Source organism: Oncorhynchus mykiss, chromosome 11 (assembly GCF_013265735.2).
Source record: "Oncorhynchus mykiss isolate Arlee chromosome 11, USDA_OmykA_1.1, whole genome shotgun sequence".
NCBI classification, from domain to species: Eukaryota; Metazoa; Chordata; class Actinopteri; order Salmoniformes; family Salmonidae; genus Oncorhynchus; species Oncorhynchus mykiss.
The window spans coordinates 82866859-82881561 of NC_048575.1; the positions used below are offsets into that span (position 1 = coordinate 82866859).

The following is a 14703-nucleotide window of genomic DNA, read 5'->3' on the forward strand; positions in this document are numbered from 1 at the left end:
TACAGTCTCCTTGCAGTACAGTCTAGTCCCCTAGCAGTACAGTCCCCTTGCAGTACAGTCTAGTCCCCTGGCGGTACAGTCTAGTCCACTTGCAGTACAGTCTAGTCCCCTTGCAGTACTGTCTAGTCCCCTTGCAGTACAGTCTCTTTGCAGTACAGTCTAGTCCCCTTGCAGGACAGTCTAGTCCCCTTGCAGTACAGTCTCCTTGCAGTACAGTCTAGTCACCTTGCAGGACAGTCTAGTCCCCTTGCAGTACAGTCTCCTTGCAGTATAGTCTAGTCACCTTGCAGTACAGTCTCATTGCGGTACAGTCTAGTCCCTTTGCAGTACAGTCTAGTCCCCTTGCAGTACAGTCTAGTCCCCTTGCAGTACAGTCTAGTCCCCTTGCAGTACAGTCTCCTTGCAGTACAGTCTAGTCCCCTTGTAGTACAGTCTAGTCCCCTTGTAGTACAGTCTAGTCCCCTTGTAGTACAGTCTAGTCCCCTTGTAGTACAGTCTCCTTGCAGTACAGTCTAGTCCCCTTGTAGTACAGTCTAGTCCCCTTGTAGTACAGTCTAGTCCCCTTGCAGTACAGTCTAGTCCCCTTGTAGTACAGTCTAGTCCCCTTGTAGTACAGTCTAGTCCCCTTCTAGTACAATCTAGTCCCCTTGTAGTACAGTCTAGTCCCCTTGCAGTACAGTCTCCTTGCAGTACAGTCTAGTCCCCTTGCAGTACAGTCTTGTCCCCTTGCAGTACAGTCTCCTTGCAGTGCAGTCTAGTCCCCTTGCAGTACAGTCTCCTTGCAGTACAGTCTAGTCCCCTTGCAGTACAGTCTCCTTGCAGTACAGTCTAGTCCCCTTGCAGTACAGTCTCCTTGCAGTACAGTCTAGTCCTCTTGCAGTACAGTCTAGTCCCCTTGCAGTACAGTCTCCTTGCCGTACAGTCTAGTCCCCTTGCAGTACAGTCTCCTTGCAGTACAGTCTAGTCACCTTGCAGTCTAGTCTCCTTGCAGTACAGTCCAGTCCCTTTGCAGTACAGTCTATTCACCTTGCAGTACAGTCTCCTTGCAGTACAGTCCAATCCCCTTGCAGTACAGTCTAAAGTTCCCGAAGGTTATCGTGCTGTGCTATAGAAGGTCAAGTAAGAGGAGAAGGGGGCATTTGAGAAGCCAAATAGCATTCTTTCCATGTTGTTGAGTCCTTTATGGAGAGAATCTATAGTGACGCCAAGGAAATCGATTACATTAAGGAACTACAGGACAAGCTACTTTGTCAATTTTATTTGTCAATATATATATATATACACACAATGTATGTTGGTAATGTAAATAAGTTAAATTTCTGACATATATGTCTTAAAAAGCCAAGTTTAGTCTGTAAAAGGCAGATATTTCTTAATAATGTGTCATCTCAGAAAATAATACAGTATATTACACAAACCAAGGGGGTTAAATAAAAGAAACCATAAAAGATCAAACCATAAATAACACTAACACATTATATGCAGATACTTTACTAACATCACTACGTGTCCTCATCACTAGCTTCATGTAGCTTTTATATATAATTCATTATGATACAAACTGATTTTTAATTCACTGTGAAATGTCCACTTTGAGGGGCGTGTTAAGACAGGCATCTTATATGTAATGGCCCTATTTTTTTTTTAGGAAGTTAATTGACCCAAAGACTGTTGCCGAAGCTCGTACATGTATTTGGTGTAGGTTAGTGGATGCTTACAAAACTGGATTCCTTTAGAAAATGTAATCCCATTTCCTTTTCACCTCAATGGGGCCTGTGAGACGATGAGAGGCTAAACTAAATTAAAGTGTACCGACACCGTTTCAGGAAGTTTCAGGAAGTAAAATGTCTCCCGATGACATTTTACAATTGAAAGCTATTTTCAAATTTTCAAGATAGAGACGTTTAGATCACAGGTTTTGTCTGTCTGTCTGTCTGTCTGTCTAGGGTCAGATACGTTGACCTGTATCCTGGTGGGTTAGGGTTGGGGTCAGATATGTTGACCTGTATCCTGGTGGGTTATGGTTGGAGTCAGATATGTTGACCTGTATCCTGGTGGGTTAGGGTTGGGGTCAGATATGTTGACCTGTATCCTGGTGGGTTGGGGTCAGATATGTTGACCTGTATCCTGGTGGGTTGGGATTGGGGTCAGATATGTTGACCTGTATCCTGGTGGGTTAGGGTTGGGGTCAGATATGTTGACCTGTATCCTGGTGGGTTGGGGTCAGATATGTTGACCTGTATCCTGGTGGGTTAGGGTTGGGGTCAGATATGTTGGCCTGTATCCTGGTGGTTTAGGGTCAGATATGTTGACCTGTATCCTGGTGGATTAGGGTCAGATATGATGACCTGTATCCTGGTGGGTTAGGGTCAGATATGATGACCTGTATCCTGGTGGGTTAGGGTCAGATATGTTGCCCTGTATCCTGGTGGGTTGGGGTCAGATATGTTGACATGCATCCTGGTGGGTTAGGGTCAGATATGCTGACCTGTATCCTGGTGGGTAACCAATGACATACAGGATTTTCCTGACACTGCTACTGGGCCAGTATTCAGAAAGAGAGACCACATCCAGGATCAGTGTTAACATCATAATGAACAAGAAGAGGGAGGAGGGGGGCCTGATCCTAGATAACCACCTCAACTCTGAGATGCTCTGTGAACACACCTACTGGGTGTTCAGGGAAGTCAGTACGCACCTCAATGACTCCCTAAACACGGAGTTCACGTTTGATCATTTCCTGAAGGATGTGCTGTAACGGCTAGTCATTGCAGTGAAAAATTGGTTTCGGAACGTACTGATTCTTTATCAAGTATATTTTACAATGGAGTTTGAAATAGGCCAATAAACGTTCAGAAGGGAACACTTTGGGACTGCGAGGTTGTATTTATTATACTACGTACTACGCACGACGCACGGAGATTAACATTGGCGTATGACAAAAACAGTTTAGAGTTGGGAGGAAAACCTCATAGCTCTTGTATGTGTTGTTGCAATGAGTGGGATTGGATGAGATGATGTGTCTCCCACTCCAACAGGCTTTTCATTTAACTACTGCACTTTAAAAGGTTCCAATCAGTATCATGTCATTTGAATCACCCAGTATTGGCCCTGGTTTAACCGCAGGCTGCCAATGAGCTGGGTGGGGATGTATTTACCTTCTGCAAGGCCTGCAGTGACTGGCCTCCGTGTTTCCCCGCAACAACGGCCTTGACTGGCCTCTGATTGGCCATCGTTGCCAGACTCATTTTTCAAATTTATGAGTTTTCCAACGGATGCCATATACGGTGTCATTAACATGTCCCCTAGAACGTTTTAACTCCCAAACGGCCTCCGAAATGACATGTTTAGAGGGAATGAGGATGATTTTTTATGTCTGAAAACAAGATTTGAAAAACAAAACCTTTTAGATCATTCCGAAGTTGGAAGAGGAGTTAAGACTGAGATCCAAATTAAATAATTCAAATTAATATTTCCATTTAATGATTTCTCTTCCAGACACCTAGCTGGCATGCTCTAGTTATTATAGTTATTATAGTATCACATTAAGCTCTATTTAAATGCCCTTTATTCTTGTGTCTACAAAGGCATGGATTTTATAATTGATTGCATTCATGGCTGATATATGAAAAGAGTCCAGTTTCATTTCAGAATAGTATTCCACGCTTTTCATTTTCACCAAACTTTTGAGGACATGATTTACATTAGAGCAGAGCCCCCCCCCCCCCCCCTCCCCGAAATAAAAACAAATTCTTCTAAAATATATCTACACCATATTGCCAATGAGATGGTCCTTCTGCCTGGGAAGAAGAGAACATAAGGGTCCATGAAGCCAGGAGTAATAATGGAATATTAATGCCATCTAACCCTAATGAGGCATCTGATATCATTCATAATGCATTAATATCACATGTGTTCTTAACTATGTACTAAATACGTGAGTCTGTAGATATTTTATCTCAGATTTCTGTTATTATACTAAAATACATAAATATAACTAATTTACACATATCACTTTGATGATTCTATAGTTTCCCAAAATATACAGTTGAAGTCGGAAGTTTACATACACTTAGGTTGGAGTCATTAAAACTCGTTTTTTTCAACAACTATAGTTTTGGCAAGTCGGTTAGGACATCTACTTTGTGCATGACACAAGTCATTTTACCAACAATTGTTTACAGACAGATAATTTCACTTATAATTCACTGTATCACAATTCCAGTGGGTCAGAAGTTTACATACACTAAGTTGACTGTGCCTTTAAACAGCTTAGCTTCTGATAGGCTAATTGACATCATTTGAGTCAATTGGAGGTGTACCTGTGGATGTAGTTCAAGGCCTACCTTCAAACTCAGTGCCTCTTTGTTTGACATCATGGGGAAATCAAAAGAAATCAGCCAAGACCTCAGAAAAAGAATTGTAGACCTCCACAAGTCTAGTTCATCCTTGGGAGCGATTTCCAAACGCCTGAAGGTACCACGTTCATCTGTACAAACAATAGTACGCAAGTATAAACACCATGGGACCATGCAACCGTCATACCGCTCAGGAAGGAGACGCATAGAAATGAACATACTTTGATGCAAAAAGTGCAAATCAATCCCAGAACAACAGCGAAGGACCTCGTGAAGATGCTGGAGGATATAGATACTTTTAGATACAAAAGTATCTATATCCACAGTAAAACGAGTCCTATAACGACATAACCTGAAAGGCCGCTCAGCAAGGAAGAATTACTCCAAAACCGCCATAAAAAAAGCCAGACTACAGTTTGCAACTGCACATGGGGGCAAAGATCGTACTTTTTGGAGAAATGTTTGGCCATAATGACCATCGTTATGTTTGCACGAAAAAGGGGGAGGCTTGCAAGCTGAAGAACACCATCCCAACCGTGAAGCACGGGGGTGGCAGCATCATGTTGTGGGGGTGCTCTGCTGCAGGAAGGACAGGTCCACTTCACAAAATACATGGCATCATGAGGGACGCAAATGATGTGGATATATTGAAGTAACATCTAAAGACATCAGTCAGGAAGTCAAAGCGTGGTCCCAAATGGACAAGGACCCCAAGCACACTTCATACTTTTAAAGGTGAAGTTTAAACTTTTTCATACTTTTAAAGTTTTAAAGTTGTGGCAAAATGGCTTAAGGACAACAAAGTCAAGGTATTGGAGTGGCCATCACAAAACCCTGACCTCAATCCCATATGAAATTTGTGGGCAGAACTGAAAAAGCGTGTGCGAGCAAGGAGGCCTACAAACCTGAGTCAGTTACACCAGCTCTGTCAGTAGGAATGGTCCAAAATTCACCCAACTTAATGTGGGAAGCTTGTGGAAGGCTACCCAAAACTTTTGACCCAAGTTAAACAATTTAAAGGCAATGCTACCAAATAACTAATTGACTGTATGTAAACTTCTGACCCACTGGGAATGCGATGAAATAATTAAAAGCTGAAATAAATAATTTTCTCTACTATTATTCTGACATTTCACATTCTTAAAATAAAGTGGTGATCCTAACTGACCTAATACAGGGATTTTTTACTAGGATTAAATGTCAGGAATTGTGAAAAACTGAGTTTAAACGTATTTGGCTAAGGTGTATGTAAACTTCTGACTTCAACTGTATATGTATATAGTGAAATAACAGGTCTCAGAGATGCAGAGGAGAAATATATGTTACTATTCATCTCAGAAGAAACCAGTCTGTTTTGTTATAGTTGTGTCAGAATCATCATATACTGTAATATACATTATTATTATACTGTGGGAAGAGTATATTACAGAATTACCATATTTAATAAAAAAATAAAAAAAATCTCTAGAAAATTCTAACTTTAGAAAATAAGCAAAGTCGAATGGAGGTTTTTACCAGATAATTTTAGTTTGCAAAGTATAATACAATTTAATATACTTGATTGGTTGATTGAGAATCAAATCACTGCAGTGATACCGAAATGGTGTAATGTAATGATGGTTCAAAGACTCAAATCTCCTGTAGTAGTTTCGGGTGGGTCCCTTTAGTGTGGACCATTCCATTGACCAGGGCTTTCCTCCCCCAGGTGTTTGCTCCAACCCCAGTTGAATTACAATCAAGTGTGCTAGATTAGGATTAGGATGTGAAAACGGTATCTCTCCAGGAAGAGGGTTGGAGAGCACTGCCGTAGACTGTTCTCTCTGCTACCGCACAGCAAGTCTGGAACCACCAGGACCCTGAACAGGTTCTAACCCGAAGCCGTAAGACTGCTAAACAAGACTGTTATCTCTGATCTGACCTGTTTATCAACCCGTGTTATCTATGATCTGACCTGTTATCTTTGATCTGACCTGTTTATCAACCCCTGTTATCTCTGATCTGACCTGTTTATCAACCCCTGTTATCTCTGATCTGACCTGTTGATCAACCCCTGTTATCTCTGATCTGACCTGTTATCTTTGATCTGACCTGTTTATCAACCCCTGTTATCTCTTATCTGACCTGTTGATCAACCCCTGTTATCTCTGATCTGACCTGTTATCTTTGATCTGACCTGTTTATCAACCCCTGTTATCTCTGATCTAACCTGTTGATCAACCCCTGTTATCTCTGATCTGACCTGTTATCTCTGATCTGACCTGTTTATCAACCCCTGTTATCTCTGATCTGACCTGTTATCTTTGATCTGACCTGTTTATCAACCCCTGTTATCTCTGATCTGACCTATTTATCAACCCCTGTTGTCTCTGATCTGACCTGTTATCTCTTATCTGACCTGTTATCTCTGATCTGAACTGTTATCTTTGATCTGACCTGTTATCTCTGATCTGAACTGTTATCTCTGATCTGACCTGTTATCTCTGATCTGACCTGTTATCTCTGATCTGACCTGTTATCTCTGATTTGACCTGTTATCTCTGATCTGACCTGTTATCTCTGATCTGACCTGTTATCTCTGATCTGGCCTGTTATCTCTGATCTGACCTGTTATCTCTGATCTGACCTGTTATCTCTGATCTGACCTGTTATCTCTGATCTGACCTGTTATCTCTGATCTGACCTGTTTATCAACCCCTGTTATCTCTGATCTGAACTGTTATCTCTGATCTGACCTGTTATCTCTGATCTGACCTGTTATCTCTGATCTGACCTGTTTATCAACCCCTGTTATCTCTGATCTGACCTGTTATCTCTGATCTGGCCTGTTATCTCTGATCTGACCTGTTATCTCTGATCTGACCTGTTATCTCTGATCTGACCTGTTATCTCTGATCTGACCTGTTATCTCTGATCTGACCTGTTATCTCCGGTGTTACTTTAACCCTGTATGGAGTGCAAATGGTTTTTACATGGTCAAAACCTGCTTGCGCTGTTTGTTATAAAACAGGTGAAAACACATTATGATAATATTAATGCCGTCTGTACTGGCCCTCTTAAGGGGAGAAGACACACCTAAAGATATATTTCAACAGAGGTGAAAGTGGTGCTGTTGTGTGATTGGAACTTTCCTGAGTTTATGAAAGTCAAAAAAATGTAAAAAGAGAAAATTTAAAACACGTATAAATGACAGTATGTCTTTCTTTAAATAGCACGGCTCCTCTGACAGCCGTATAGCGTGAGTCTTTGGTCACATTTCCCATGGTGCTTCCTTTCGCGCTACGCTGCTTCTTGCTTCCCTGGAACGGGAACTTCAGGAGCAACGGATGGTAATCGCGGTGACGCTCTACGCTGCCGAGAAGTTAGATCTGATAGAATCCTCTCGTAACTGACGGTGCTTCCCGATGTCACATTCCTCCCTCGCCGTGCGCCTCTCAATGGTTATCCTGTAGTTCTTCCTGTTAAGAACAAGACAAAAGGCTTTGAGAAGGGTTTGAATCGTCTGTCTTCTCCTTTAGGCCAGGTCGGTAAATGTGCACAGATTCTTGTTTACAGTGAAATGGGGCCTGCTGCTATAGTTTCCTACTAGATCAGCCCTGTAGCAGGAAACCAGCATCCACTCTCACTAGATCAGCCCTGTAGCAGGAAACCAGCATCCACTCTTACTAGATCAGCCCTGTAGCAGGAAACCAGCATCCACTCTCACTAGATCAGCCCTGTAGCAGGAAACCAGCATCCACTCTTACTAGATCAGCCCTGTAGCAGGAAACCAGCATTCACTCTCACTAGATCAGCACTGTAGCAGGAAACCAGCATCCACTCTTACTAGATCAGCCCTGTAGCAGGAAACCAGCATCCACTCTAACTAGATCAGCCCTGTAGCAGGAAACCAGCATCCACTCTTACTAGATCAGCCCTGTAGCAGGAAACCAGCATCCACTCTTACTAGATCAGCCCTGTAGCAGGAAACCAGCATCCACTCTAACTAGATCAGCCCTGTAGCAGGAAACCAGCATCCACTCTTACTAGATCAGCCCTGTAGCAGGAAACCAGCATCCACTCTTACTAGATCAGCCCTGTAGCAGGAAACCAGCATCCACTCTAACTAGATCAGCCCTGTAGCAGGAAACCAGCATCCACTCTTACTAGATCAGCCCTGTAGCAGGAAACCAGCATCCACTCTTACTAGATCAGCCCTGTAGAAGGAAACCAGCATCCACTCTAACTAGATCAGCCCTGTAGCAGGAAACCAGCATCCACTCTTACTAGATCAGCCCTGTAGCAGGAAACCAGCATCCACTCTTACTAGATCAGCCCTGTAGCAGGAAACCAGCATCCACTCTTACTAGATCAGCCCTGTAGCAGGAAACCAGCATCCACTCTTACTAGATCAGCCCTGTAGAAGGAAACCAGCATCCACTCTAACTAGATCAGCCCTGTAGCAGGAAACCAGCATCCACTCTTACTAGATCAGCCCCGTAGCAGGAAACCAGCATCCACTCTTACTAGATCAGCCCTGTAGCAGGAAACCAGCATCCACTCTTACTAGATCAGCCCTGTAGTACGAAACCAGCATCCACTCTTACTAGATCAGCCCTGTAGTACGAAACCAGCACCCACTCTTAACAAATGAGCCACACAGACAGTACTGAACATGACATGTGCTGTTTTACCTGATGAAGTAGAAGGCCATTAGCAGTGCTGTCCCTAGCAGGGCTCCCACTATGATCCCAGTAACAGCAGATACTCCTAGTCCACCTGCTTGGAGAAGAAGAGGGAGGCTATTAGTAAGGTTAACGGTACCTCTGCTGCACACCTGGGTTACTACAGTATATCCACCTGGGTTACTACAGTATACCCACCTGGGTTCCTACAGTACTACAGTGTACCAACCTGGGTTACTACAGAATACCCACCTGTGGTTACTACAGTAAACCCACCTGGGTTACTACAGTATACCCACCTGGGTTACTAAAGTAAATCCACCTGGGTTCCTATAGTATACCCACCTGGGTTTGTACAGTACTACAGTATACACACCTGGGTTCCTACAGTATACACACCTGGGTTCCTACAGTATACCCACCTGGGTTTGTACAGTACTACAGTATACACACCTGGGTTCCTACAGTATACACACCTGGGTTCCTACAGTATACCCACCTGGGTTACTACAGTACTACAGTATACCCACCTGGGTTACTACAGTACTACAGTATATCCACCTGGGTTACTACAGTATACCCACCTGGGTTACTACAGTATACCCACCTGGGTTACTACAGTATACCCACCTGGGTTACTACAGTACTACAGTATACCCACCTGGGTTACTACAGTATACCCACCTGGGTTACTTCAGTATACCCACCTGGGTTACTACAGTATACCTACCTGGGTTACTACAGTATACCCACCTGGGTTACTACAGTACTACAGTATACCCACCTGGGTTACTACAGTACTACAGTATATCCACCTGGGATACTACAGTACTACAGTATACCCACCTAAGTTACTTCAGTATACCCACCTGGGTTACTACAGTACTACAGTATATCCACCTGGGTTCCTACAGTACTACAGTATACCCACCTGGGTTACTACAGCATATACACCTGGGTTACTACTGAATATCCACCTGGGTTACTACAGTACTACAGTATATCCACCAGGGTTACTACAGTACTACAGTATATCAACCTGGGTTACTACAGTACTACAGTATATCCACCTGGGTTCGTACAGTATAGCCAACTGGGTTCCTACAGTACTACAGTATATCCACCTGGGTTACTACAGTATACCCACCTGGGTTACTACAGTATATCCACCTGGGTTACTACAGTATATCCACCTGGGTTACTACAGTACTACAGTATATCCACCTGGGTTCCTACAGGACTACAGTATATCCACCTGGGTTACTACAGTACTACAGTATACCGACCTGGGTTCGTACAGTATAGCCACCTGGGTAACTACAGTACTACAGTATATCCACCTGGGTTACTACAGTACTACAGTATACCCACCTGGGTTCGTACAGTACTACAGTATATCCACCTGGGTTACTACAGTATACCCACCTGGGTTAATACAGTATATCCACCTGGGTTACTACAGTACTACAGTATATCCACCTGGGTTACTACAGTATACCCACCTGGGTTACTACAGTATACCCGCCTGTGTTACTACAGTATACCCACCTGGGTTACTACAGTACTACAGTATACCCACCTGGGTTACTACAGTATACCCACCTGGGTTACTTCAGTATACCCACCTGGGTTACTACAGTATACCCATCTGGGTTACTTCAGTATACCCACCTGGGTTACTACAGTACTACAGTATACCCACCTGGGTTACTACAGTACTACAGTATACCCACCTGGGTTACTACAGTACTACAGTATATCCACCTGGGATACTACAGTACTACAGTATACCCACCTGGGTTACTTCAGTATACCCACCTGGGTTACTACAGTACTACAGTATATCCACCTGGGTTCCTACAGTACTACAGTATACCCACTTGGGTTACTACAGTATATCCACCTGGGTTACTACTGAATATCCACCTGGGTTACTACAGTACTACAGTATATCCACCTGGGTTACTACAGTACTACAGTATATCAACCTGGGTTACTACAGTACTACAGTATATCAACCTGGGTTACTACAGTACTACAGTATATCCACCTCGGTTCGTACAGTATAGCCAACTGGGTTCCTACAGTAGTACAGTATATCCACCTGGGTTACTACAGTATACCCACCTGTGTTACTACAGTATATCCACCTGGGTTACTACAGTATATCCACCTGGGTTACTACAGTACTACAGTATATCCACCTGGGTTCCTACAGGACTACAGTATATCCACCTGGGTTACTACAGTACTACAGTATACCCACCTGGGTTCATACAGTATAGCCACCTGGGTTACTACAGTACTACAGTATATCCACCTGGGTTACTACAGTATACCCACCTGGGTTACTACAGTATATCCACCTGGGTTCGTACAGTACTACAGTATATCCACCTGGGTTACTACAGTACTACAGTATACCCACCTGGGTTACTACAGTACTACAGTATATCCACCTGGGTTACTACAGTACTACAGTATATCCACCTGGGTTACTAAAGTATACCCACCTGGGTTACTACAGTATATCCACCTGGGTTCGTACAGTACTACAGTATACTCACCTGGGTTACTACAGTACTACAGTATACCCACCTGGGTTACTACAGTACTACAGTATATCCACCTGGGTTACTAAAGTATATCCACCTGGGTTACTAGAGTATATCCACCTGGGTTACTACAGTACTACAGTATATCCACCTGGGTTACTACAGTGCTACAGTATATCCACCTGGGTTACTACAGTATATCCACCTGGGTTACTACAGTACTACAGTATATCCACATGGGTTACTACAGTATATCCACCTGGGTTCCTACAGTATACCCACCTGGGTTACTACAGTACTACAGTATATCCACCTGGGTTACTACAGTACTACAGTATATCCACCTGGGTTACTACAGTATATCCACCTGGGTTACTACAGTACTACAGTATATCCACCTGGGTTCCTACAGGACTACAGTATATCCACCTGGGTTCGTACAGTATATCCACCTGGGTTACTACAGTACTACAGTATACCCACCTGGGTTACTACAGTACTACAGTATATCCACCTGGGTTCCTACAGTACTACAGTATATCCACCTGGGTTACTACAGTACTACAGTACACCCACCTGGGTTACTACAGTATACCCACCTGGGGTCCTAGAGTATACCCACCTGGGGTCCTACAGTATACCCACCTGGGGTCCTACAGTATATCCACCTGGGTTACTACAGTATATCCACCTGGGTTACTACAGTACTACAGTATACCCACCTGGGTTACTACAGTATACCCACTTGGGGTCCTACAGTATATCCACCTGGGTTACTACAGTATATCCACCTGGGGTCCTACAGTATATCCACCTGGGGTCCTACAGTATATCCACCTGGGTTCGTACAGTATACCCACCTGGGTTACTACAGTACTACAGTATATCCACCTGGGTTACTATAGTATATCCACCTGGGTTCGTACAGTATACCCACCTGGGTTACTACAGTACTACAGTATATCCACCTGGGTTACTATAGTATACCCACCTGGGTTCGAACAGTATACCCACCTGGGTTACTACAGTACTACAGTAGATCCACCTGGGTTCGTACAGTATACCCACTTGGGTTACTACAGTACTACAGTATATCCACTTGGGTTACTACAGTATACCCACCTGGGTTCGTACAGTATACCCACCTGGGTTACTACAGTATATCCACCATTTTTAATATTTTTTTTATTTCACCTTTATTTAACCAGGTAGGCCAGTTGAGAACAAGTTCTCATTTATAACTGCGACCTGGCCAAGATAAAGCAAAGCAGTGTGACACAAACATCAACACAGAGTTACACATGGAATAAACAAGCGTACAGTCAATAACACAATAGGGGGAAAAAAGTATATATACAGTGTGTGCAAATGGCGTGAGGAGGTAAGGCAATAAATAGGCCAATAGTATCAAAGTAATTACAATTTAGCAGATTGGAGGGAGGAGGGAGGGATAAATGAGTAGATGGTGATGTTCAAGTCGAGATGCTGGTGTGCAAAAGAGGAGAAAAGTAAATAAAAACAATATGGGGATGAGGTAGATTGGGTGGGCTATTTACAGATGGACTATGTACAGCTGCAGCGATCGGTTAGCTGATCAGATAGTTGATGTTTAAAGTTGGTGAGGGATATAAGTCTCCACCTTCAGCGATTTTTGCAATTTGTTCCAGTCACTGGCAGCAGAGAACTGGGAGGAAAGGTGCCCAAAGGAGGTGTTGGCTTTGGGGATGACCAGTGAATTATACCTGCTGGAGCGTTGTGGACAGGTGTTTTTTATACTGATAACAAGTTCAAACAGGTGCCATTAATACAGGTAACGAGTGGAGGACAGAGGAGCCTCTTAAAGAAGAAGTTACAGGTCTGTGAGAGCCAGAAATCTTACTTGTTTGTAGGTGACCAAATACTTATATTCCACCATAATTTGCAAATAAATTCATTAAAGATCCTACAATGTGATTTTCTGGATTTTTTTTCTAATTTTGTCTGTCATAGTTGAAGTGTACCTATGATGAAAATTACAGGCCTCTCTCATCTTTTTAAGTGGGAGAACTTGCACAATTGGTGGCTGACTAAATACTTTTTTGCCCCACTGTATATCCATTGTTTAGATGGAATGGAATATTCGTATCCTGTATAATTGACTGTGATATTTAGTATATCTCATCTAGCTATCTTAAGATGAATGCATTGACTGTAATTCACTCTGGATATGTCACGCCCTGACCATAGAGAGCTCTTGTTTCTCTATGGTGTAGTAGGTCAGGGCGTGACTAGGGGGTATTCTAGTTTAACATTTCTATGTTGTGTTGTAGTTTACTATTTCTATGTTGTGTTCTAGTTTATATTTTCGATGTTGGTGTTTTGTATGATTATCAATTAGAGGCAGCTGGATAATCGTTGTTTCTAATTGGGGATCATATTTAAGTAGCTGATTTTCCCACCTGTGTTTGTGGGATATTGTGTTGTGTTTTGTGTTTGTGCACCACGTAGTCACGTTTTGTTGTTTGTGTATTTATTTATTGTTTTTGCTTTAAGTTTCGCTTTGAGAAATAAATATGTGGAACTCAACATTCGCTGCGCCTTGGTCCAGTCCTTTTAGGACAAGAGCGTCTGCCAAACGACGTAAAGGTTTTAGATCTTATATTACTGGTATTGATTTGTTGTTGTTGTTGTTGTTGTACCTTCTTTAAATATTGATGCCACAAATATTACATGTCGTAATAATAATAATAATAAAGTAATAATAAATAATAATAATAATAAAGTAATAATAAATAAATAATAATAATAAATAAATAATAAATAATAATAATAAATAAATAATAATAATAAATAAATAATAAATAATAATAATAAATAAATAATAATAATAAATAAATAATAATAATAAAGTAATAAGAAATAATAATAAAGTAATAATAAATAAATACTAATTAATAATAATAATAATAAAGTAATAATAAATAATAATAATAATAATAATAATAAAGTAATAAATAATAATAATAATAATAATAATAATAAATAAATAATAATAATAATAATAAAGTAATAAATAATAATAATAATAATAATAAATAAATAATAAATAATAATAATAATAATAATAAATAAATAATAAATAATAATAAT

General features: G+C 41.7%; 1 protein-coding gene and 2 long non-coding RNA genes across 4 annotated transcripts in view; all 3 read right to left on the reverse strand.

Moving 5' to 3' along the window:
* Window positions 1-1242: 1242 nt before the first annotated feature.
* LOC118937424 lies at window positions 1243-4162 on the reverse strand. Its single transcript, XR_005034761.1, has 2 exons — window positions 2238-4162; window positions 1243-2202 (listed from the first exon to the last, which is right to left on the reverse strand). It is a non-coding gene; the product is annotated as an uncharacterized LOC118937424 (long non-coding RNA).
* Window positions 4163-5863: 1701 nt separating this feature from the next.
* LOC118937425 lies at window positions 5864-6866 on the reverse strand. Its single transcript, XR_005034762.1, has 2 exons — window positions 6650-6866; window positions 5864-6616 (listed from the first exon to the last, which is right to left on the reverse strand). It is a non-coding gene; the product is annotated as an uncharacterized LOC118937425 (long non-coding RNA).
* A 54-nt stretch (window positions 6867-6920) lies between these two features.
* The window catches only part of LOC100136308 (atrial natriuretic peptide receptor 3), an 88253-nt gene continuing 80470 nt past the window's right edge, over window positions 6921-14703 (reverse strand). Inside the window, exons 7-8 of one of the 2 annotated variants that reach the window (XM_036936534.1) lie at window positions 9029-9116; window positions 6921-7813 (exon numbers count right to left, since the gene is read on the reverse strand). In XM_036936534.1, coding sequence (XP_036792429.1) covers window positions 7702-7813; window positions 9029-9116 — 200 coding nt within the window. In that variant the 3' untranslated portion in view covers window positions 6921-7701. The remainder of the gene's footprint in view (window positions 7814-9028; window positions 9117-14703) is intronic. The other variant, XM_036936535.1, reaches the window with a different exon arrangement.